This window comes from Oncorhynchus mykiss, chromosome 3, assembly GCF_013265735.2.
Source record: "Oncorhynchus mykiss isolate Arlee chromosome 3, USDA_OmykA_1.1, whole genome shotgun sequence".
NCBI classification, from domain to species: Eukaryota; Metazoa; Chordata; class Actinopteri; order Salmoniformes; family Salmonidae; genus Oncorhynchus; species Oncorhynchus mykiss.
This window is the reverse complement of record NC_048567.1, coordinates 61,647,382-61,674,086: the sequence shown is the minus strand read 5'-3', so window position 1 is coordinate 61,674,086 and position 26,705 is coordinate 61,647,382. Positions and strand designations below refer to the sequence as shown.

The 26,705-nt window shown below is 43.4% G+C and overlaps 2 protein-coding genes across 4 annotated transcripts in view; one reads left to right on the top strand and one right to left on the bottom strand.

The window, feature by feature from the left end:
• The window catches only part of LOC110520320 (calcium/calmodulin-dependent 3',5'-cyclic nucleotide phosphodiesterase 1A), a 64,897-nt gene extending 54,515 nt beyond the window's left edge, over positions 1 to 10,382 (top strand). For 2 of the 3 annotated variants that reach the window (XM_021597551.2, XM_021597553.2), the window contains 8 exons: positions 1,209 to 1,334; positions 5,430 to 5,531; positions 7,655 to 7,775; positions 8,071 to 8,152; positions 8,439 to 8,559; positions 9,101 to 9,294; positions 9,456 to 9,737; positions 10,044 to 10,382. In XM_021597551.2, the coding sequence (XP_021453226.1) occupies positions 1,209 to 1,334; positions 5,430 to 5,531; positions 7,655 to 7,775; positions 8,071 to 8,152; positions 8,439 to 8,559; positions 9,101 to 9,294; positions 9,456 to 9,737; positions 10,044 to 10,099 (1,084 nt within the window). In that variant the 3' untranslated portion in view covers positions 10,100 to 10,382. The remainder of the gene's footprint in view (positions 1 to 1,208; positions 1,335 to 5,429; positions 5,532 to 7,654; positions 7,776 to 8,070; positions 8,153 to 8,438; positions 8,560 to 9,100; positions 9,295 to 9,455; positions 9,738 to 10,043) is intronic. The other variant, XM_021597552.2, reaches the window with a different exon arrangement.
• Positions 10,383 to 10,678: 296 nt separating this feature from the next.
• Positions 10,679 to 25,382, bottom strand: LOC110520321 (protein phosphatase 1 regulatory subunit 1C). The gene is made up of 6 exons (XM_021597554.2): positions 24,954 to 25,382; positions 23,930 to 23,996; positions 15,414 to 15,445; positions 15,110 to 15,176; positions 12,089 to 12,262; positions 10,679 to 11,550 (listed from the first exon to the last, which is right to left on the bottom strand). The coding sequence occupies exons 1-6, from the start codon at positions 25,032 to 25,034 to the stop codon at positions 11,465 to 11,467; spliced, it is 507 nt and encodes a 168-aa protein (XP_021453229.2). The 5' UTR covers positions 25,035 to 25,382; the 3' UTR covers positions 10,679 to 11,464.
• Positions 25,383 to 26,705: the final 1,323 nt, after the last annotated feature.

Sequence of the window (26,705 nt, the reverse complement as noted above, 5' to 3'; positions counted from 1 at the left end):
ATTAAAATGAAGTGCACAATGAGAATACTCAAAATTGCAGCACTGACCTCAGTGATAAGGGATAGCAGAGGGAGAGAGAGAGGAGCCCTTTAGTTTAAACCCTTCATTCCCTCTGCATGACTCTCTAGTCTAATATAAATTGATCAGAAAGGCTACTCGTATTTTAGAAATGAGGGGTTGTTGTGAAATGGACAATGAAGGTATTTAGTAAACTTTCCCTCTCTGATTATTTTCAATCTCCAAACTGTCCTAGCACTGGAATAAAGTACTACTAACTGTCCTAGCACTGGAATAAAGTACTACAAACTGTCCTAGCACTGGAGTAAAGTACTACTAACTGTCCTAGCACTGGAGTAAAGTACTACAAACTGTCCTAGCACTGGAATAAAGTACTACTAACTGTCCTAGCACTGGAATAAAGTACTATTAACTGTCCTAGCACTGGAGTAAAGTACTACTAACTGTCCTAGCACTGGAATAAAGTACTACTAACTGTCCTAGCACTGGAATAAAGTACTATTAACTGTCCTAGCACTGGAATAAAGTACTATTAACTGTCCTAGCACTGGAGTAAAGTACTACTAACTGTCCTAGCACTGGAATAAAGTACTACTAACTGTCCTATCACTGGAGTAAAGTACTACAAACTGTCCTAGCATTGGAGTAAAGTACTACAAACTGCCCTAGCACTGGAGTAATGTACTAGTAACTGTCATTTAGTTTTTCTGTTTTTACTTATAATACAATTTAGAAAAATAAATAAAATATTATTTGTCTCAGAACAACTACTTTCTGATGTGGCCCTGTTCTGCATTAGGAAAATCTGGAATTCTCATTTCGCTACCATCACATTTACATTTTAGTCATCCAGAGTGACCTACAGGAGCAATTAGGGTAAAGTGCCTTGCTCAGGGGCACATCAACAAAATGTGCACCTTGTCGGCTCCGGGATTCAAACAAGCAACCTTTCGCTAGGCTACCTGCCACCCCATCTCAAATATCCACCATCGCTATCGTATCATAATCGCTGTTGTAATTTCTAAACTGGTTGAAAATAAATCATTTCAACCAGTTTTGCTTCCTAGTTACTGTTGCCATACAGGTTGGCTACCTGGTAAAATAATCTTGCCTGGGAACCGCCATGCAGCACAATGACTGATCACACGGTGATCCACACCTTCTCTTTCCCCTTCTCTTCCTCTCTCCAGGTCAGAGGTGGCCATCCTGTACAACGACCGGTCAGTCCTGGAGAACCACCATGTTAGTGCTGCGTACAGACTTATGCAAGAGGATGAGATGAACATACTGGTCAACCTGTCAAAAGATGACTGGCGGTGAGTTAAGAAGGTCAAAAGTGCTTTATAATATACATTTGATTAAGAGATTGAGATCACCACTTCAAAGAACGAAGGGGCTAGTACTGTAACATAACCTAGATACTTAGCCTTTACTTTAGGTTTGGATGCGAATGTGGTGTGGTGTGGCATGTCAGGCCTAAATCCCTGTCATTTGCGTGACGAGAAGACGGAGAAAAAGAGGACGGAGGTCGGGCGGCCTTTTGAGAATTCATAGGCGATCGAATAAACCCCCACCCCCTTCCGTCCTACTAGCTACCATGCAATCATTGGAAAATAAAATCGACGACCTACGCAGAAGATTAAACTACCAACGGGACATTAAGAACTGTAATATCTTATGCTTCACGGAGTCGTGGCCGAACGACATCATTATCAACATACTCTGTATCGGCAGGATAGATCAGCTATGTCTGGTAAGACAAGAGGGGAGGGGGGGCCGGACTAAGTATATTTGTAAACAACAGCTGGTGCACGATATCTAAGGAAGTCTTGAGGTTTTGTTCACCTGAGGTAGAGTATTTCATGATAAGCTGTAGACCACACTATCTACCTAGAGAGTTTATCTGTAATTTCCGTAGCTGTCTACATACCACCACAGACCGATGCTGGCACTAAGACTGCACTCAATGAGCTGTATTCCGTCATAAGCAAACAGGAAAACGCTCATCGAGGCAGCGCTCCTAGTGGCCGAGGACTTTAATGTAGGGAAACTTAAATCCATTTTACCAAATTTCTATCAGCATTTAAATGTGCAACCAGAGCAGAAAAAAACTCTAGACCACCTGTACTCCACACACGGAGACATTTACAAAGCTCTCCCTACCCCTGCATTTGGCAAATCTGACCATAATTATATTCTCCTGATTCCTGCTTACAAGCAAAAATTAAAGCAGGTAGCAACAGTGACTCGGTCAATACAAATGTGGTCAGATGTAGTAGATGCTAAGCTACAGGTCTATTTTGCTAGAACAGACTGGAATATTTTCCGGGATTCTTCCGATGGCATTGGGGAGTACACCACATCAGTCATTGGCTTCATCAATAAGTGCATCGATGACGTCGTCCCCACAGTGACCGTACGTACAGTGGGGAGAACAAGTATTTGATACACTGCCGATTTTGCAGGTTTTCCTACTTACAAAGCATGTAGAGGTCTGTAATTTGTATCATAGGTACACTTCAACTGTGAGAGACGGAATCTAAAACAGAAATCCAGAAAATCACATTGTATGATTTTTAAGTAATTAATTAGCATTTTATTGCATGACATAAGTATTTGATCACCTACCAACCAGTAAGAATTCCGGCTCTCACAGACCTGTTAGTTTTTCTTTAAGAAGCCCTCCTGTTCTCCACTCATTACCTGTATTAACTGCACCTGTTTGAACTCGTTACCTGTATAAAAGACACCTGTCCACACACTCAATCAAACAGACTCCAACCTCTCCACAATAGCCAAGACCAGGGAGCTGTGTAAGGACATCAGGGATAAAATTGTAGACCTGCACAAGGCTGGGATGGGCTACAGGACAATAGGCAGTTGAAGTGTACCTATGATAAAAATTACAGACCTCTACATGCTTTGTAAGTAGGAAAACCTTCAAAATCGTCAGTGTATCAAATACTTGTTCCCTCCACTGTACATACCCCAACGAGAAGCAGGATTACAGGCAACATCCGCACAGAGCTAAAGGCTAGAGCTGCCGCTTTCAAGGAGTGGGACTCTAACACGGAAGCTTATAAGAAATCCCGCTATGCACTCCGGAGGAACAATCTAACAGGCAAAGCGTCAATACAGGACTAAGATTGAATCGTACTACACCGGCTCCGATGCTCGTCGGATGTGTCAGGGCTTGCAAACCATTTCAGACTACAAAGGGAAGTACAGCCGAGAGCTGCCCAGTGACACGAGCCTACCAGACGAGATAAACTACTTCTAGGCTCGCTTCGAAGCAAATAATACTGAAACATGGATGAGAGCACCAGCTGTTCCGGACGACTGTGTGATCACTCTCTCCGCAGCCGATGTGAGTAAGACCTTTAAACAGGTCAACATTCACACGGCCGCAGGGCCAGACGGATTACCAGGACTTGTACTGCAAGCATGTGCTGACCAACTGGCAAGTGTCTTCATTGACATTTTCAACCTCTCCCTGTCTGAGTCTATAATACCAACATGTTTTAAGCAGACCACCATAGTCCCTGTGCACAATAACGCTAAGGTAACCTGCCTAAATGAATACCAACCCGTAGCACTCGCGTCTGTAGCCATGATGTGCTTTGAAAGGCTGGGGATGCCTCACATCCACACCATTATCCCAGAAACCCTAGCCCCACTCCAATTTGCATACCGCTCTAACGGACCCACAGATGATGCCGTCTCTATTGCACTCCACACTGCCCTTTCCCACCTGGACAAAAGGAACACCTATGTGGGAATGTTATTCATTGACTACAGCTCAGCGTTCAACACCATAGTGCCCTCAAAACTCATCAATAAGCTAGGAACCCTGGGACTAAACACCTCCCTCTGCAACTTGATCCTGGTCTTCCTGATGGGCCTTCCCCAGTTGGTAAGGGTAGGTAGCAACACAGCCGCCACGCTGATCCTCCCCACAGGGGCCCCTCAGGGGTGCGTGTTCAGTCCCCTCGTGTACTCCCTGTTCACTTATGACTGCACGGCCAGGCACAACTCCAACACCATCATTACGTTTGCCGATGACGCAACAGTGATGGGCCTGATTACCGACAACAATGAGACAGCCTATAGGGAGGAGATCAGAGACCTGACTGTGTGGTGCCACGACAACAACCTCTCCCTCAACGTGATCAAGACAAAGGAGATTGTGGACTGCAGGAAAAAGAGGCCCGAGCACGCCCCATTCTCATCGATGGGTCTGCAGTGGAGCAGGTTGAGAGCTTCCAGCTCCTTGGTGTCCACATCACCAACAAACTAACACGGTCCAAGCACACCAAGACAGTCGTGAAGAGGGAACGACAAAACCTATTCCCCCCTCAGGAGACTGAAAAGCTGCACCATCGAGAGCATGGTTGCATCTCTGCCTGGTATGGCAACTGCTCGGCCTCCAAGACTGCAAGGCACTACGTACAGCCCAGTACATCACCGGGACCAAGCTTCCTGCCATCCAGGGCCTCTATACTAGGCAGTGTCAGAGGAAGGCCCTAAAAATTGTCAGACACTATTCTCTCTGCTACCGCACGGCAAGCGGTACCGGAGTGCCAAGTCTAGGTCCAAGAGGCTTCTAAACAGCGTTTACCCCCAAGCCATAAGACTCCTGAACATCTAATCAAGTGGCTACCCAGACTATTTGCATTGCCCCCGTCTTTCACGCAGCTGCTACTCTCTGTTATTATCTATGCATAGTCACTTTAATAACCTACATGTACATATTACCTCAATTATCTCGACTAACCGGGGACCCCCCCCCCCCCTCGCACATTGACTCTGTACCGGTACCTCCTGTATATAGTCTCGCTATTGTTATTTTACTGCTGCTCTTTAATTTCTTGTTCCTTTTCTTATTCTTATTCATATTTTTTAAACTGTGTTGTTGGTTAGGGGCTTGTAAGTAAACATTCACTAAGGTCTACATCTGTTGTTTTCACATTCAGTCTATCAGTGATTATGGAAAGTCCCATAGGCTCACATCCATCATTAGGTACTGTAAAGAAATGCTATGCTTGATGTTGTTGGAAGTGGAAGTGGTGCTAGACATCACACTGTGTTCTTGTCCTGGAGAATCCAAGACCAGCTGTAGTGGAGGCTAGGTGGAAACGGACTCTGTTTTCCTGTGTTTTCAGAGAGGTGTGGACACTGGTGATTGAGATGGTGATGAGTACAGACGTCCTGCCATCTCTCTAACCTGTCTGTGTCTGTGTCTGTCAGAGAGCTACAGACCCTGGTGATTGAGATGGTGATGAGTACAGACGTCCTGCCATCTCTCTAACCTGTCTGTGTCTGTCAGAGAGCTGCGGACCCTGGTGATTGAGATGGTGATGAGTACAGACGTCCTGCCATCTCTCTAACCTGTCTGTGTCTTTGTTTGTCAGAGAGCTGCGGACCCTGGTGATTGAGATGGTGATGAGTACAGACATGTCCTGCCATTTCCAGCAGATCAAAAGCATGAGGAACGCCCTGCAGCAGCCTGAGGGGTGAGTGGACTGTCTCTGGACCCTGACCTATGACCCCTAACCTCTGAACCCTTACCCTTAACCCTGGCTCTCTGGACCATGCCTTTCTTTCAAGTTTTTATGTCACATGCACAAGTACAGTGAAATGCCGTTCTTGCAAACTCAAAGCCCAACAATGCAATAATCATGAACAATGTAATACTAGAAAAAACTAACATGAGAAATAAGAATAAGAAATACAAAGTAAGCATACTATAAACAGTACAGGAAATATTTAAAAAGTCAGTTCCTATACCATAGTGTATGTTCATGTTTTTTGTATTTAACATTTATTTAACTAGGCAAGTCAGTTAAGAACAAATTCTTATTTACAATGACGGCCAAACCCGGACGACACTGGGACAATTGTGCACCGCCCTATGGGACTCCCAATCACGGTCGGTTGTGATACAGCCTGGAATCAAACCAGGGTGTCTGTAGTGACACCTCTAGCACTGAGATGCAGTTCCTTAGACCGCGGTTCCTTAGGCCACTCGGGAGCCAATGTGCAGGGATACAGGTGTGATAGAGGTAGATATGTATAGGGGTAAGGTGACTAGGCAACAGGATAATGATTAGCAGTAGCTTGCATGTGAGTGGGTGTGTAGAGTCAGTATAATGTATGTGCATATTATGTGTGAGTGAGTAAATTATGGAGCGAGTGTTTGTGTGTGTGCGTTTGAGTGACAGTTTGAGTGTGTAGGGCCGTGAGTGTGCAACGCTCAATATAGATACAAGGTAAACTCGGTCCATGTAGCTATTTTGTTTGCTATTTATCAGTCGTATTGCTTAGGGATAGAAGCTGTTCAAGAGCCTGTTGGTGTCAGTACCTCTTGCCATGCGGCTGCAGAGAAAATAGTCTATGGCTAAGGTGATTGGGGTCTTTGACCATTTCCGGGCTTTCTTTTCACACTGCCTGATACAGAGGTCCTGGATGGCAGAGAGCTCGGCCCAGTGATGTATTGGCTGTCCACACAACCCTCCGTAGCGCCATGCGATTGATGGGCGGTGCTGTTGCCATACCAAGCAGTGATGCAGCCAGTCAATATGCTCTCAATATTGCAGCTGTAGAACCTTTTCAGGATTTGAGGGCCCATTCCAAACCTTTTCAACCTCCTGAGAGGGAAGAGGCACTGTCATGCCTTCTTCACGAATGCACGTGTGTGTTTGGATCATTTTAAGTCTTTAGTGATTTGCACACTTGGGAACTTGAAGCTGTCTACATGCTCCACTGCCGCCCCGTCGACGTGGATGGGAGCATGCTCGTCCCCCCGTTTCCTGTAGTCCATAATCAGCTCCTTGGTTTTGGTGATGTTGAGGGAGAGGTTGTTGCTTCAGCACAACACTGTCAGGTCACTGACCTCCTCCCTGTAGGCCTACCAACGTTGTCGAAAGCAACTTGATAATGGTTTTAGAGTTATTTGTGGGTGAAAAGGGAGTACAGGAGAGGACTAAGCACACACCCTTGTGGCGCCCCTGTGTTAAGGCTCAGCGTGGTGGAGGTGATGTTGACTACCCTCCCCACCTGGTGTCGGCCCATCAGATTGTCCAGGATCCAGTTGCAGAGGGAGGCGTTCAGACCCAGAGTCCTAAGCTTGGTGACGAGCTTGGAGGGGATAATGGTGTTGAACACTGAGCTGTAGTCAATAAACAGCATTCTCACATAGGTATTCCTCTTATCTAGGTGGGTGAGGGCAATGTGGAGAGCAATTGAGATTGCGTCAATGGATCTGTTGGGGCGGTATGCAAATTGGAGTGGGTCTAGGGTGTCTGGGATGGTGGAGTTAATGAGTGCCATAACCAGCCCCTCAAAGCACTTCATGATTACAGATGTGAGAGCTAGAGGGCAGTAATCATTGGGGTGTGAAGCCTTAGAGTTCTTAGGAACAGGGATGACTGTGGTCATCTTAAAACATGTGGGAATTACAGACAGGGACAAGAAGAGGTTGAAAATTACAGTGAATATGCCTGCCAGCTGTTCTGCGCATGCTCTGAGAACGCGCCCTAGAACGTGCCTTCAATCCTATATGTTTGTGTGTGTGAGTGCGTCACTCTTTCTCAGTGTATAATTTTGTGTGTTAGCTGATGTACTGTTGTATCTACAGAGTAGACAAGGCTAAAGCCCTATCTCTGATGCTGCATGCAGCTGACATCAGTCACCCAGCCAAGGCCTGGAAGCTGCACTACCGATGGACACAGGCCCTGATGGAGGAGTTCTTCCGACAGGTACAGTACCAGCATAGTCCCACCACTACAGTGTGTAGTCACTGACAGAAACCATGGAAGAGGGAAACTTTAGTGTTTCAGCACTGTATTCTGTATGTATCCAATCCTAATTAAACTTGTATTGTTAAGGAAATGGGACACCATTCTGATAGCTTCAGGGATATCTTCACTCGGATGAACTGGTTATGTTATACAGAGCATTATGGGTATTGTAGTACATAATGCTACAGTATACAGTAACCTGCCATTCTACATTGGTATGGTTACCAAGGCTGGTGTTGTTGATTTCTTACAGGGCGATAAAGAGGTTGAGTTAGGGCTGCCATTCTCTCCTCTGTGTGATCGTAAAGCTACCATGATCGCACAGTCACAAATAGGTGAGCATCACACCCTGTTATTGGCCTCACTGTGAGCGGTTTCATTCAGGATGGGTTTGTATTCTCCGACAGGCCATAGCTCAAATGGGCCACCATGTGGACATTTGAGAAAGTATTTCATATTTTTCCCTTGATATGATAAAGCATGGGAATCTACACTGCCTGTCTTCATAAATTATTGTTACATCACACACACATGTTTTACTCTCGTTTCTCTGAAAACTATAATCTTCAGTGTGAGCGAGTCATGCCTGATTTTCTTCTCAAATGTTTGTCTGTCTCGCAGGGTTCATTGACTTCATAGTGGAACCCACATTCTCTGTGTTGGTGGACACGACCGAGAAGATCATTACCCCTCTAATAGAGGATACCTTAAAGTCACATGATACTGGCGTACGCAGGTCAAGGTGGGACACATTCCTAATATTATACACACTATGACCCTGCTGGTCATCTATGAACATTTGAACATCTTGGCCATGTTCTGTTATAATCTCCACCCGGCACAGCCAGAAGAGGACTGGCCCTCCCTCATAGCCTGGATCCTCTCTAGGTTTATTCCTAGGTTCTGGCCTTTCTAGGGAGTTTTTCCTAGCCACCCTGTTTCTTCACCTGCATTGCTTGCTGTTTGGGGTTTTAGGCTGAGTTTCTGTACAGCACTTTGTGACATCAGTGATGTAAGAAGGGCTTTATAAATACATTTGGTTGATTGATTTGAAATCACAGTTTTCCCAGTTTAACATGTCTGACAGAATCAACATGCATCAGTAGGCTTACCACTTTCTCGATCTTCAGTCTCTATGGTCGATCGAAGTTGTGGAATAAGCAACCAAGTCTTACTCCAGTATTTTCTGTTCTATTTAATTGATGTCCATATTAGGACATCCTCACAAGGAGTTGGTGTCATGTATTTGACAGAATAGACTGTGTTTCTATTCTGTTGCTCAGTTTGACGGGTAGTGGGTCGGTGACGGTGGTAGAGTCAGTCCAGAAACATAGTGGCCGAGGATCCAGCCAGGGGGTTGACCAGGGGCTCACTACAGACTATAGCCTGACTGGCATCGACCTGAAACGGATCAGACACACATTGGCAGAGGTCATCCAACACAACAAAGACCGATGGAAGGAGCTCTCTGTACAAGGTATAGTTGTCTTTTTGTTGTTGCTCTTCTTCATCTTTTTCTTCCTTGTCTTCTTCAGTCTCATGAATACCTTTCCTTCTTTCAGTGTTATGTTCTTTACATTGTCATAAGTCTATGTATGACATTATATGTTCTTTTTGCTTGTGTTCTCGTTTCCTCAGAGTTGGCGAGTAAAGAGCGAGCTGAGTTGAACACTGACCCAGAGGAGATGGAGGAGTCCCAGATGAAAACAGAGGTTACATTGACTCACACCAGCCCTGAGAGACACAGCCAGGAGCTCCAATCAGAGCCCTTCAATGAACTGATGAACAACACAAACTCCAATAACTCTTCCCAGGAGGACTCAGAGCTGGACCACCATCCTCACAGTTCTCTGTCCCCGTGTGAGGATAAAGAGACAACATCACCTGGTTCCATCACTCCTGAACGCCTACCATGGAACGGTAGGAATGTTAGCTAGCGATATGATACATGACACAATATACAATACAACAAATGCAACATAATGTAGTGCAACGTAACAGAACACAGTACAATATCACAGTGAAACCTACCAATGTCATGTCTTTTTATAATTCTGTGTCCTGTCCGTAGGCTATAGCTATGTAGTATTTCTCTCATCTCTAGAATCGTATTGTCAGTCACAACGATCTGTGACCAAGTGTCCAAGAGAGAACTGCGGAGTGGAGGGTTGTCAAGGTTACAGCTGTGTGATTCTGTGTTGTCATGGTAACTGTTGTTGCTTGCAGGAGCAGGCCCTGGGGCAGTCCTTGAGTCAGGGGAGGAGTCTCTTCAGAGCCCTTGATTCTGATAAGCGACCCAACAATGCTGCCACTTCCTGATTTTTATTCTACTTTACCTTCATGTAACGAGGCAAGTCAGTTAAGAACAAATTATTATTTACAATGATGGCCTATCCCGGCCAAACCCTAACGACACTGGGCCAATTGTTTGCCGCCCCTGATTCACCATATTTGTTTGTTAGCTTTTTTTATTGTAAATTTGTTCTGATTGATTTTATTTCCAGTCTGTTATTGTATTGTTATTTATTAAAGATGGGGATCTTCTTGCTCCTCTTTGCACCACAAGTAGTTTGTGTCTATATTCATTCTCTCTTCTCTTTCAGATGGGTTTGTATGGTACATTAGGACGATCACGGTTCTTAATTGCAACAGTGTGTGTTCTCTCTTGATCTCATGCTAGACAAACATATTTTACCCTAGAGTAGAACTGGAATGGTTGCCGACAGCTACACACACTGAGTATGATTGGTTGTGCAGTGCCTAATATTACCCACTTGGGGGTGCTGTTTTATTCCTTTCCCATTGTAATGTAGTTAATGTACACCCTCTCTGTTTGACACAATAAATACACTGACTACATGTAAGAGAAAAATGTTTTATTTTGTGTTATGAAATCTTCCCACGATTAATTTGAGAACAATTAGCCTACTAAAATAATCCTGCCTGAAATTGAGAGGGTTTGGCATTATTTGCAGGTGATGTTTCTCTGCTACACTATAGGTCCACAATGCGTTAGACATCTGAAATGTACAGGTTTTGCCAACAGTTCATTCAAGAATGAACTTTATTATTTGGTCACATGTGCAATGCATCAGCCTTTCATAGGATAGGACTCAGACACTCCAAACACCAGTGAGCGAAAGAAATCAAATAAATTGTAGGACTCCTTTGTTTGTGCAGTACCTTAAGAGTGGTAAACAAGTCTAACAATTCATACCTAGCCCAGTTTCTGTATAAAATACTACAAAAATATCAAGTCAATCTATGTGAAATATGTTTTTACATGAGACAGACACAAGGAGATGCATTGTTATTTTCTGTTTAAAGAAAACAAACAAAAATCTGTATATGTTCAGATATATTTTCACTGCATAACAGCCAGTATTGCTGTTCATATATACTCTCTTATTACAATATCTAACAATAATTAACCAACTAAGAGTGAGATACAGTACAGACAAATGAATGACATTGTCCTTTATTGATCTCAACAACGCATGGCTGAATAAAATGGATTCCCAGGTTAGAAATGATAACCTGATAGTTTAGCATCATCTCTTACCAAGAGTTCATTACCCATTCATGTGTTTGAACCATCAGAAACATGGCCAACAGTTTTGTCTGCTCCTCACGCTTCACTTTGGATCCTACTTCTTCTTGGTATCTTCTTCCTCCTCCTTCTCTTCCTCCTCAGGGAAGGAGAGCTTTGATTTGCTCTTGAGCAGCTTGACCCCTGGGAATTGGACAGACAGAGTGCTGTAGGGTCATATCAGAGAGATCAATAACTAAGAAACAGTCGCAGTATGTTCTAACAGCTCCTCACACAGGCACACACTGTGTCCTGTTCTAATACGCTACAGAGGATGATGATGGTGTGTGTGTGCAAGTATGATGCTGTTTGTGTCAGCACAGTGGTCAAATGTAATCTGTCCTGTGACTGGAACACTCCTCCCTGCAGCTAAGCCACAGCACAGAGAAGACGTCCATGTGTATGGAGATCTTTAAACGCTTTGGTCTATATCCGTTAACTATGACCAACATCAAGGCATTGACAGTAGTGTGACCAACTAGATTTGACAGTGTGAACTGATTCGCCCTCACAACCTCAACCACAGTGGTGAGCTGTATCTGCAGCTTTACATGTTCTGTAAAGGAAACAACACGAACCTGAGCCAGGCCCACATTATTTGCCTGTAGCCTTCCACATAAGCTACAGTCCAGTTCGACTAGACTTTCATATCAGGTACAGTGTGTTGCTGTGAGGGCCTTACCTGGAATGAAGGGAGGCTGGTGCTGGTAGGGGGTGTCTTTGCGCCTCGGTGTGTCTGCCAGTCGTGGCAGGGCCCCTGATAGCTCCTCTGCTAGGGCCAGCGTGTCTGTGTGAGTCTTGGCCAGTCTGGTAGGAGGCAGGCTGTCTCTGTCCTCACCATGGCCTCTAGAGCAGTCTGTGGACACACAGTATGGAACCTAAATAAATGGTGCTATAATACTTCACTTTAAAAGGTCCAATGCAGCCATTTTTATCTCAATATCAGATCATTTCTAGGTACTTTCTAGGTATGGTTATTACCATACTGTAATCATTTTCAATTCAAATCGTAAAAACAAACAAAAAAGCTTCTTAGCAAAGAGCAATTTCTCTGTCGGAGGGTTTGTGTGGGGAGGGGAAAACAGAAAATTAGCTGTTATTGGCATACAGGTTTGGAACTCTTATTAGTCGATTTAATTAATTTACCACATGGTGATGTCACTGAAATTTCAGGCGGTTTTTCAATCTCCAAAGCCGATGTGGGTAAGACCATTACAGGTTAACATTCACAAGGATTACCAGAACGCTTACTCAGAGCTTGCGCTGACCAGCTGGCAAATGTCTTCCCTGACATTTTCAACCTCTCCCTGACCCAGTTTGTAATACCTACATGTTTCAAACAGACCACCATAATCCCTGTGCCCAAGAAGCCAATGCTTTGAAAGGCTGGTCATGGATCACATCAACACCATCATACCAGACACCCTGGACCCACTCCAATTTGCATACCCCCCCCCGCCAACAGATCCACAGATGACACAATTTATATTGCACTCCACACTGCCCTCTCCCACTTGGACAAGATGAACACCTATGACTAAAGCTCATGGTTCAACATAATAGTGCCATCAAAGCTCATCACTCAGGTACCTGGGACTGAACACCTCCCTCTACAACTGGATCCTGGACTTCCTGACGGGCCGCCCCAAGGTGGTGATGGTAGGCAACAACACATCCGCCATGCTGACCCTCAACACGGGGCCACTCAGAGGTGCGTGCTTAGTCCCCTCCTGTACTCCCTGTTCACAACTGCATGACTCCAACACCATCATTAAGTTTGCTGATGACACAACAGTGGTAGGCCTAACCCCATAAGACGATGAGACAGCCTATAGAGAGAAGGTCAGAGACCTGGCAGTATGGTGCCAGGACAACAACCTCTTCCTCAATGTCAGCAAGATAAAGAGCTGATCGTGGACTACAGGAAATTTGAGGGCCAAGCACGCCCCCACTCACATCAACGTTCCTCTGTGTCCATATAACTAAGGATCTATCATGGTCTAAACACACCAACACAGTCGTGTTGTCGTGCCCTCTTTACCGCTTCCCCCTCAGGAGGCTGAAAAGATTTGGTTCTCAGATCCTCTAACATTTCTACAGCTGCACCATTGAGAGCATCTTGACTAGCTACATCACTACTTGGTATGGCAACTGCTTGGCATCCAACCGCAAGACGCTACAGAGTGTAGTGCGAATTGCCCAGTACATCACAGGGGCCGAGCTTTCTGCCATCCAGGATCTCTCTACCAGGCGGTGTCAGAGGAAGGCCCTAACAATTGTCAGACTCCAGCCACCCAAGTCATAGACTGTTCTCTCTGCTACCACACGGCAAGCAGTACAGATGCACCAAGTCTGGAACAAACAGGATCCTGACAGCGTCTACCACCAAGCCATAAGACTGCTAAATAGTTAGTTCAATTGTTAACCAAATAGCTACCCAGACTATAATTATTATTATTATTTTTAAAAACCTTTTATTCATTTAGCAGACATTTATCCAGAGTGACTTACAGGAGTAATTAGGGTTAAGTGCCTTGCGCAAGGGCACATCGACAGATATTTCACCCAGTCAGCTCAGTGATCCGAACCAGTGACCATCCCAACGCTCTTAACTGCAAGACTATCTGCCACCCTGCTGCTGCTACTGTTGATCTACCTGTTGCCTAGTCACTTTATTCCTAGTTATATGTACATATCTACCTCAATTACCGCATATGGACTCAGTACTGATACCCGTTGTATATAGCCAGGTTATCATTACTCATTGTGTATCTGTTATTACTTTGTTATTACTTTTCTATTATCTTCTCTCTGCATTGTTGGAAAGGTCCCGTAAGTAAGCATTTCACTGTTAGTCTCTACACCTGTTGTTTACAAAGCATCTGACTAATACAATTTGACTTGATGATTTGAACAGTGCTTACACTAAAATGGCATTATCATAATTTTCACAATTTCATAGTATTATTCCAACCTCATAGTATGGAAATATATAAAATACAGAAATCATGTTTTTGATTGGACTGGGCATTTCATTTATTTGACCATCTGTTACAACAGAAAGTGGTCTCCTGCTGTGCTCTGAACTGGAGCATATTCCGCATTCAACTGAATTCAAGGCCATTGAGCCTAAAGGCTTTTGGCCATTGGATATTGTTTGGCCATGCTGGATATATTCTAATCCACCCCCTAATTAACAAGACAAATGTGTAATGAAAACTGCAATAATTATTACAATAATATAGTTGCTATCTAATTGGACCAAGAATAGGCTGCTGTGTTCAAATTAGTTTATTTTGTGTCCATAGTCCTTGTTGCACCACCTGACTAGTGACTATCCATTTGAGGGATGGGATGGTGTAGCTCTCTTTGTGCACTATCTGACTATCCATTTGAGAGTCTTATAACAGGAGGATGATATAACTCCCAATCAATCAATATCTAATGTAGATGTATATATAGAGAGTAGCCATGGCCTTTCCAGGAAATAGCTACCTCTATGAGTCAGCAAGCAGTTACTCTGTCACACGCTTCAGTGGGCTCTGTTTAAATATAATGCTGACCACAGACAATACACCCAGTGTTTCCTACTCTCCAGAATAAAAGGAGAATATGAACCAATGTCCCCTGTGCTGTCTTGACGGCAAAGCTTGTAAATGCAAAGGTTTGTGTTGAAAAAAATGGTGTGAGTGACGACCTGTACCTTTCATGGTGGGCGGAATGTAGACGCTGTGTTTTCTCTGAGCGGGAGATGTCCCTGCACTCTGGGTCTGGTGTAGAGAGATGGAGGGAGAAAAAAAGAACCGCATGAGAAACAACAAGCAGAGATCCCATTTCACTGAAGCTATTTCAGGAGCCAGGCCATCTCAGGTAATCAATGACAACTGCATCAGATAGACATGCCACCTCATAGAACCATAGACTGCTGCTAGGGAGCATCCTGATAATGTTGTTCTTTGACTTTTATTTCTGCTTTTAAACAGAGCAAGGTAAACAGAGTGATCTACCTCTCCTTGATGACTTGTAGTCTGCTTGTCATCTGTGTGAGAGAAAAGCAGACATGAGTTATAGTACATTTGTCAGTTTAGCTAAAATTGTCAGCCTTAAAAAAGGAAAGAGGGATACCTAGTCAGCTGTACAACTGAATGCATTCAACCCAACCCCTCTGAATCAGAGAGGTGCGGGGGGCTGCCTTGCTCAGGGGCAGAATTACACATTTTTACCTCAGTTTGGGGATTCGATCCAGCAACCTTTCGGTTACTGAACTAGCGCTCTAACCACTAGGCTACCTGTCGCCCCAAAAAAGGAACGTCAATCGAGGGGAAGTTAGAGCAAACCATAAGCAAACCATGATTTCCATAAGCTCACTGAAAACACACACTAACACATGGTTATGTTAAGAGTTTTGCATGTTTTTCTGTATCCTACCTTACTCAACCCTTGGTTAGAATCTGTGTGCTGAGGTTCTGCTGGAACATTGTATTTAATCTGTGTGATGTGACTACAGTGGGAGAGCTGTAATGTTCATCGTGATGAGCTCATGGCTGAGAGAGTTTATGGTTCAGTGTCCAGATCACTGCTAACCTCCGGCTGTAATGGCTTGGTTTGCTCTAACTTCCCCTCCATTGACGTTTCTCTGAATTGAAGTTGATCTTAGAAATTACAACCAGGGGGGATTCATATCACCATGAACATCACAGCTGGAGCAAAACACCAATAATTCAATAAGTTATTGAATGAATGGCACTGGACAACAGACGTAGCCTGAAAATCCAGACTGAATTCAGCTCCATCACATTTGTAGTGCATAAACGGAAGACAGCACAAACATGTGAACCACATTAACATGACTATTTTGTTGAATGAATAGCATGGGTCAACACACAAGCCCTGTATTATACAGATGCTGGATCTTACTTTGATCACTCTTTTGCTGCTAAGAATTTTTCCTGCACCTCAGGAAATGCAGATGAGCTTTGTGATTTCCATAAGCTCACTGAAAACCCACACTAACACATGGTTATGTTAAGAGTATTGCATGTTTTTCTGTATCCTACTATTGACCAGCTAATAGCCTAACCGCGATCAAGCAACATTTTCGACTAAACGTTCAAATCCTGTTGCTGCAGGATTGTTTTGCCGTGACAATATACAGTACCAGTCAGAGGTTTGGACACACCTACTCATCATTCCAGGGTTTTTCTTTATTTTTAATATTTTCAACATTGTATAATAATAGTGAAGACATCACAACTATGAAATGGTACATATGGAATCATGTAGTAATGAAAAAAAAGTGTTAAACAAATCTAAATAAACACTACCGTTCAACAGTTTGGGGTCACTTAGAAATGTCTTTGTTTTTGAAAGAAAAGCACATTTTTTGTCCATTAAAATAAGATAACATTGAACAGAAATACCGTGTAGACATTGTTAATTAGCCTTTTAAAATGATAAACTTGGACGAGCTAACACAACATGCCATTGGAACACAGGAGTGATGGTTGCTGATAATGGGCCTCTGTACGCCTGTCTAGATATTTCATAGGAAATCAGCAGTTTCCAGTTACAATAGTCATTTACAACATTAACAATGTCTACACTGTATTTCTAATCAATTTCATGTTATTTTAATGGACAAAAAATATATATATATAAAAAATAAAAAAAATAATTTATAAGTGACGCCAAACCTTTTAACAGTACTTTATTTTATATTTGAGATTCTTCAAAGTAGCCAGCCTTTGCCTTGAGGACAGATTTGCACATTCTCAACCAGCTTCATGAGGTGGAATGCATTTCAATTAACAAGTGTGCCTTGTAAATTTGTGGAATTTCTTTCCTTCTTAAATGCGTTTGAGCCTATCAGTTGTGTTGTGACAAGGTAGGGGTGGTATACAGAAGATAGCCCTATTTGGTAAAAGACCAAATCCATATTATGGCAAAAACTCAAATAGCTCAAATAAGCAAAGAGAAATGACAGTCCATCATTACTTCACGACATGAAGGTTAGTCAATACGGAAAATTTCAAGAACTTTGAAAGTTTCTTCAAGTGCAGTCACAAAAACCATCAAGTGCTATGATGAAACTGGCTCTCATGAGGACCGCCACAGGAAAGGAAGACAGAGATTTACCTCTGCTGCAGGGGATAAGTTCATTAGTTACCAGCCTCGTAAATTACAGCCCAAATAAATGTTTCAGAGTTCAAGTAACAGACACATCTCAAAATCAACTGTTCAGAGGAGACTGCGTGAATCAGGCCTTCATGGTTGAATTGCTGCAAAGAAACCACTACTAAAGGACACCAATAATAAGAAGAGACTTGCTTGGGCCAAGAAACATGAGCAATGCACATTAGTCCAAATGTGAGATTGTTGGTTCCAACCGCCGTGTCTTTGTGAGACGCAGAGTAGGTGAACGGATAATCTCTGCATGTGTGGTTCCCACTGTGTATTGGCTATTTGACCAAGAAAGAGAGTGATGGAGTGCTGCATCAGATGTCCTGGCCTCCACAATCACCCGACCTCAACCCAATTGAGATGGTTTGGGGATGAGTTGGACCGCAGAGTGAAGGAAAAGCAGCCAATAAGTGCTCAACATATGTGGGAAGTCCTTCAAGACTGTTTGAAAAACATTCCAGGTGAAGCTGGTTGAGAGAATGCCAAGAGTGTGCAAAGCTGTCATCAAGGCAAAGGGTGGATACTTTGAATAATCTAAAATAAAACATTTTGATGTCTTCACTATTATTCTACAATGTGGAAAATAGTAAAAAATAAAGAAAAACCCTTGAATGAGTAGGTGTGTCTAAACTTTTGACTGGGACTGTAGATTAAATTAAGATCCTACATCTGTATGTAGTTCTCTGTGGCCAACACTGTACATGAACTGACATCAAAACATGTGGAGCACATTAACATGACCACGGGTGTTGTTTGAATGGCACAACAGACAAGCATTGGATGTGACTACAAACAGCTAAACATGCAGAGCACATGATATGTATTGGACAAAAATTCAACCTTGTACTGTAGGCCTATGTTGTATTCTAAGGCCAACACAGTACATGAACTAATGGCAGCAGCAAAACATGTGGACCACATTATCAGCATGTTACTACCATATAACACATCACCTCACAACAATAGCTGAATGAAGTCAGTGTGTCTCGGACCATCAAGCCTACGGGCATGGGAGGGTGATGACGTCATAGTCTCCACTGTAGTGGGCAGGGAAAAAGTGCACTGGCATTCCCTGGGGTCATGTAAGGCTGCTATGACACTTTACAATGCATCTATAACACTATACATCCTCTGTGACACCCTTCAATCCAGCCACTGTTATAGGACACCAGTCATACTACTAGGTCTGCGTCCAAGGAAAATGACCAGCTGTTTTTACACAAGAGGAGAGAGATGAAGAGCTGATGGCAAAATCAACAGTGAGCCTTATAAAAAGCTAAAATGGCAAAAGGGAGAGTCTTGTATTAGCTATTTCCAGGTCCATGGGTTTCACACATTATCTCTGTTAGGGAGAGTGTTCAATTAAAGCCATGGGCACTGCAGCTCAAAATATATTGATAGCACATCTGGTTCTCAATGATAAAATTCTGATTCAGGACACCCAATAATCCAAAGACACAACACTACAGTAAGGTTCAGTATTAACCTTCAGAAGTGGCCTCTCTCCAAGAGACACAGTTTGGATGACATTCACAGGGAAATATCAGCAAGACAAAGAGCTGCTTGTAGCTGAAATAATGGCTGTGAATGAATAGGGTCCCACGCACACCACCTACAGTATGCAGCCCACATACACAGACAGAGTTGAGCAAAACGAGTTTCACTCGACTACACTACACCATCCATTCTCATTCACAGCACACAGCCAGTAACTCCCAATGGGATCTCTCAGGATAATGTAATGGTAAAAGGTCAGATAGCATAAATACTATCAACAACTTTGACAAGACAACTAGGCTGGAGGAAACTGTCCATACGCCCATGGAGACATAGAGAATAGAGGGATAGAGGAATGGAGAGATGGAAGGAGGGATGGAACCAGGGTCATGGTGGGAACAGAGCTGTCACATTGGCAGTGGTTACCTACGCCTGCCATAAAACACAGACCTGGCACTGAGGAGACAGAAATACATGCACCCAGCCAAGGATAAAGAAATCAATGGATAAAATGAAAGGGTGGGTCTGTGATGTAACACACACACATTCATACATTCTGACTATGTAATGCCTCTAAAGCTGGCTCCTGGATGAAGGTCCTGCGACTGGCTTCTGTCAGACAATTTAATTGCCACCCAGTAGATTTGAGTTAGCTAGTTTGTCACAAACAGGAACGTCCCAAATAGCACCCTACTCTCTACATGGTGCACTACTTTTGACCAGATCCTTATGGGCCCTGGTCAATAGTAATGCACTATAAAGGGAATATGGTGCTATTTGGGACGTAGCCAAGAACACCCCTTACCCTCTGCCAAAAACTCTCTCTGAGGAGAATATGGGCCAGCACACCCTCCATCAATTAACAGTACCAACCCTTTCCCTTCCTCTGCACAATGGGATAAATAAAACCTGTGTGTTCATACTGATGATTCAGTACAATGGGATAAATAAAACCTGTGTATTCATACTGGTGATTCAGTACAATGGGATAAATAAAACCTGTGTGTTCATACTGATGATTCAGTACAATGGAATAAATAAAACCTGTGTGTTCATACTGATGATTCAGTACAATGGGATAAATAAAACCTGTGTATTCATACTGATGATTCAGTACAATGGGATAAATAAAACCTGTGTATTCATACTGATGATTCAGTACAATGGGATAAATAAAACCTGTGTGTTCATACTGATGATTCAGTACAATGGGATAAATAAAACCTGTGTATTCATACTGGTGATTCAGTACAATGGGATAAATAAAACCTGTGTATTCATACTGATGATTCAGTACAATGGGATAAATAAAAACCTGTGTATTCATACTGATGATTCAGTACATTGGGATAAATAAAACCTGTGTATTCATGCTGATGATTCAGTACAATGGGATAAATAAAACCTGTGTATTCATACTGATGATTCAGTACAATGGGATAAATAAAACCTGTCTGTTCATACTGATGATTCAGTACAATGGGTAGAAATTCACCCTGTACAGTGGGGCAAAAAAGTATTTAGTCAGCCACCAATTGTGCAAGTTCTCCCACTTAAAAAGATGAGAGGCCTGTAATTTTCATCATAGGTACACTTCAACTATGACAGACAAAATTAGAAAAAAAATCCAGAAAATCACATTGTAGGATTTTAATGAATTTATTTGCAAATTATGGTGGAAAATAAGTATTTGGTCACCTACAAACAAGCAAGATTTCTGGCTCTCACAGACCTGTAACTTCTTCTTTAAGAGGCTCCTCTGTCCTCCACTCGTTATCTGTATTAATGGCACCTGTTTGAACTTGTTATCAGCATAAAAGACACCTGTCCACAACCTCAAACAGTCCCACTCCAAACTCCACTATGGCCAAGACCAAAGAGCTGTCAAAGGACACCAGAAACAAAATTGTAGACCTGCACCAGGCTGGGAAGACTGAATCTGAAATAGGTAAGCAGCTTGCTTTGAAGAAATCAACTGTGGGAGCAATTATTAGGAAATGGAAGACATACAAGACCACCGATAATCTCCCTCGATCTGGGGCTCCACACAAGATCTCACCCCGTGGGGTCAAAATGATCACAAGAACGGTGAGCAAAAATCCCAGAACCACACGGGGGGACCTAGTGAATGACCTGCAGAGAGCTGGGACCAAAGTAACAAAGTGTACCATCAGTAACACACTACGCCGCCAGGAACTCAAATCCTGCAGTGCCAGACATGTCCCCCTGCTTAAGCCAGTACATGTCCAGGCCCGTCTGAAGTTTGCTAGAGAGCATTTGGATGATCCAGAAGAAGATTGGGAGAATGTCATATGGTCAGATGAAACCAAAATATAACTTTTTGGTAAAAACTCAACTCGTCGTGTTTGGAGGACAAAGAATGCTGAGTTGCATCCAAAGAACACCATACCTACTGTGAAGCATGGGGGTGGAAACATCATGCTTTGGGGCTGTTTTTCTGCAAAGGAACCAGGACGACTGATCCGTGTAAAGGAAAGAATGAATGGGGCCATGTATCGTGAGATTTTGAGTGAAAACCTCCTTCCATCAGCAAGGGCATTGAAGATGAAAAGTGACTGGGTCTTTCAGCATGACAATGATCCCAAACACACCACCCGGGCAACGAAGAAGTGGCTTCGTAAGAAGCATTTCAAGGTCCTGGAGTGGCCTAGCCAGTCTCCAGATCTCAACCCCATAGAAAATCTTTGGAGGGAGTTGAAAGTCCATGTTGCCCAGCAACAGCCCCAAAACATCACTGCTCTAGAGGAGATCTGCATGGAGGAATGGGCCAAAATACCAGCAACAGTGTGTGAAAACCTTGTGAAGACTTACAGAAAACATTTGACCTCTGTCATTGCCAACAAAGGGTATATAACAAAGTATTGAGATAAACTTTTGTTATTGACCAAATACTTATTTTCCACCATTATTTGCAAATAAATTCATTAAAATCCTACAATGTGATTTTCTGGATTTTTTTTCCCTCATTTTGTCTGTCATAGTTGAAGTGTACCTATGATGAAAATTACAGGCCTCTCATCTTTTTAAGTGGTTGAACTTGCACAATTGGTGGCTGACTAAATACTTTTTTGCCCCACTGTACATACCTATCTATCAAACCTCTCTTCTAGACACGCACATACGCGCGTGCAAGGCCTGCAAAAATCCACCCAGACACGAACACACTGTTCAGGCCACCCAGCACCTCACAGAACACACACATACTCACATGCACACAAATGCACAAGCACACACAAACGGATGATTTATCAAACCCTGTGTGCTGTAAGATATGTGGCCAGCTAGGCTGTGCCAGGTTATGACATGGGGAACAGCGGTCAGATACAACAACACTATCTCATGTCATGACATAACGATAATGATAACCATTCACATCCTGTTCCCCTCAGTGACGTGATGTTGAGTATGACTGTGATGCCTGACTGGGAGCTCTGCTTGCATGCCTTTCTGTTCTGTACTGGGCAGCCTGAACAGTGCGTGTTTGTGTGTCTGGGTGGGTTTTTGCATGCCTTCTGTGCTGGGCTGTACATCAGGCTGGGATCTGGTGTGCAGCTGGGCGATGTGTGTGGAGATGTATGTTTGTCCACGATCACACAGTCAAGTCACACAGGGTAAAGGTCAAGGTCACCAACAGGGTGTTGATGAGGCTAATGAACCAAGCTTTACCCTGGAGGCCAGAAATATCTGATCTCACTGCCTTCCAGACGCAACATAAGGAAATAGTTGGTAGATTGGTGTGTGTCATGTGGTTGAAGGTTGAATTTCTGCTATCTATCAGGTTTGACCTGAATAACGTACCAGTGTTTGATTACAGACAGATACTGTACTCTCTTTTAGAGACCAACCATCTCTTATTTGGTCCTGCTGGTTTCTTCTCCCTGCCTCAGAGTCATCCACAGCTATACCTGGGGAGCTTTCTTTGGCACAGGTCCTCTCAGTCTTACTCTATTATGATCTTTCAAAAGCAGTGGGGAGGAAGGCCAGAGTGTGGACAAGGCAGCCTTTGCTATGACTGTGCTGCAGCCTGCTAGGGTATGGGCTGTGACTGTGGCTAGGTGGCAGGCTGTGCTGGAGGCTGAGCTGTAAGCTGTGGCTGTGTTGTGACTATAGCTGTGCAGTGTTGCAGTCTCCATATGCTGACGCCACAGGGAAGGTATTTGTGCTGATATCACATTGTGACCCTCCATGTTCTGGATCTCTCACTCAAGGTTAGATTCCACTCTCACTGTTTCATGATGACACAACAAAGATAAAAACACTCTCCTTGCCGCCTCCTTTTTAACACACTTCTCGTCACTCCCATTCACCAGGGCTGAGATCACCGTCTATCCATTATTCCCCCCTCAGACATCTTATAGTTTAACACTCCACAAGAAGTCTTCGAGCCCTCATTCAACCCATGTTTACATAACTCCTTTATATCCCACAGCTCTTCGTTAAATGTCAGACAGATCTGAAAGAAAACACTTAGATGATTTACATAAATGAGAGTGAGCCAAATCTCGTTTGTGTTTCTCACTATCAATAATGAGCAAGTTGGGAACAAACAAAAAGTCTCCAAATTCAAACGACCCTCAACAGGAGCACAACGAATCAAAAACCAAACAACTGTCATATGAAGACACACATCATTTCCATGACAGTTTACAGTCATGCTGAGTGTAGCTTGGCAACATTCAGACCACACATTCCATTTCAATACAGGAAACTACCGAAATTCCATTTTCACTGCTTTTCATTGAGGGCAATGTCTATTTCCTGAATTGAATGAGATTAAATTTAAATGGACCCCAACCCGGTTTCTCACACAGGAGAAGTATCTTACTTGCTGCAGTTAGGTCTGGTGGAAGATAGATGGCATGGGTGGCTGGTGTAGGTCTCCTCTTACGGATCTGTTTGGGAGAGACAAGACAGGGCGGGATAGGATAGGGTCGCAGGTCAGGACAGGACAGGGTAGAGCAGGACAGGGCAGAGAGACAGGACAGGGTAGAGAGATGGGGCAGAGAGACATGACAGGGAAAAGTGGTGTTAAAGTGTGGCTCTGAGTATAGCTGGAGACAGACAACAAGCACCAGTCACTGCTGTGTGTGCATGTTTTACAAAGTGATAGACTAGAGTTCAGTAGCAATAAAATCCCTAGTCTAGGTTATGGAGAGGGGTGGGTGTGGAGGTGGTGGGGGGAGTGGGAGAGGTTGGCCAAAGCTTTGGATGAAGCTATTTTTCTATAACCACTATGGTGACAAATAAGGATACAATGGAAATAGTTTAATATGGCACTACACTTTTTCCCCAGGCAATATTCACTTAAGGCACTAAGACATTGCAATAAAGTCTAGAAAACTAAGATTGTGACAAATAATTCCAGAAAGTGGAGGGGGAAAACAAGCCTTCATTCATCTTTCAAGGAGTTCACCATTGTCCATGACATAAAACAGGTTTCCCACACATGCATAACATAAAGCTTATTCTGCCAGTCAGTGTCAAGAGGAGCTAGTCCTTTTAACTCAGATTCCCAGGTTGCAAAAATGCAACAGGTCCTAAACCCATGTCTAACACTACATAGAAATACATCCGAGTCTACGGAGATGAACTAAGTAGCATTTGTTGTGCGTCCTGTCTTTACGATGTGATTATGTAGAAGAAAAAAGAAATTGAGAAAACATTCTGAGCAAGAGCAGGAGGAATTTTGTAAGTGTTGCAATTTTGGCGGGGGCAAAAATGCTTGGGTCTCACAGGGATAAGCCCCACACTCTTTCAGCGAGCCCACCATAACAATATCGTCCCATTACCATGTCATAATGGTAATACATGTATTAACATATCATGTAGAAGTGGATGTTTTCACTTACATGCTCCGATGCCTGAGGGTCCAGCTGACTCTGTCGGACAGGTACAGAAAACTGGATCTTCTTAGGACTGTTGGGCTCCATGTTGTGAGAAGATAGAGAGAAAGATCGAGGAGGGAGGGAAAGTAAGAGAAAGAGAGGAAGAGGGGACTGTGTTGGGAGCAGCTGCACATACTGTAGCAGCAGCAGCCTCTTCTGTTCCTCCCCCTTCCTTATGAGCCCTGTGATAGCTTTAGTGGACAGCCCAGCCTGCCTCTCCCCTGCCCCCGTCAAAGAAAACGAGAGAGAAAGAGAGAGATGCACTCCACCTCACACACTCTTCTAATGTCCAGTCCACTGTAGCAGCCACAGCCAGTCTCCCTTGTCCCCCAGCCCTTGACTCAGACAGACCAACAGCACTCTCTTTAGCCTCTGCTGGGTCAGTTGTTCTATCATTGATGAAAGCCACAGGCCAGTCTGAGTCTCCGATATCTCTCCCCCTCCCTCCCTCCATCTCTCTCTGAGTATCATGACATCATGGCCCAGAAGTGCAATATAATCCCCCGAAGGGACCAGGCAGGCACAATGTTAAATATTGATAACCCAAGTTCAGGAAACCACTGCCCCCTGCTCTCTCCATCTTCCTCCATACTTCTTTCTCTCATTGACCTTGTGCTCGCTTACTCCCCACTCTCCCTCCCTCTCCTTTCCTGAGTGGTATGTGAACCTTGAGACAGTGGAGTTGTCTGAAAAAGGCCTAATATGCTCAATCCCGCAGGCATGTCCTAGTTTATAAATGTATAAATCACTCGTCTATATACACACACACTACCATTCAAATGTTCGGGTCACTTACAAATGTCCTTGTTTTTTTAAAGAAAAGCATTTTTTTTGTCCATTAAAATAACATCGAATTGATCAGAAATACAGTGTAGACATTGTTAATGACTATTGTAGCTGGAAACGGCAGATATTTTATGAAATATCTACATAGGTGTACAGAGGCCCATTATCAGCAACCATCACTCCTGTGTTCCAATGGCACGTTGTGTTAGCTAATCCAAGTTAATCATTTTAAAAGGCTAATTGATCATTAGAAAACCCTTTTGCAATTATGTTAGCACAGCTGAAAATGTTTGTTCTGATTTAAGAAGCAATAAAACTGGCCTTCTTTAGACTAGTTGAGTATCTGGAGCATCAGCATTTGTGGGTTCGATTACAGGCTCAAAATGGCCAGAAACAAAGTCCTTTCTTCTGAAACAAGTCAGTCTATTCTTGTTCTGAGAAATTAAGGCTTATCCACGTGAGAAATTGCCAAGAAACTGAAGATCTCGTACAAAACTAGATGTCTGTGCCCAGTGGGCAACTTTTATAGTATTTTGTTTTGTCGCAATTTGGAAAATAGACCGACAAATATGTTGTTTCCACCAGGCCTGTTAAAAACAAAAAATCCAATATGTAGTTTAATGAATCGCATGGCTGGAAACCTGGTTCATGTTAAAGAAATGCATTTGTGCATATCGGGTCAGAGTGGGAAAACCCTGTGTCCATTTCAGAATGGGATACTGACTCCCATCACCATATATCCTCATATTTCAGATCAGGGGGTTGTGCCAGCTTCCAAATTCAAAAGTCTGCATTTTCAAACCACAAACCCTCCAAATGTTTAATACATCGTTCCACACATTGCTCTAGTCTAGAATGCAGGAAAATACAGGTCAGTTCAAGAGGATGCCATGTTAAAACAGTTTTCTTTACCCCACATTTTTATAAAAT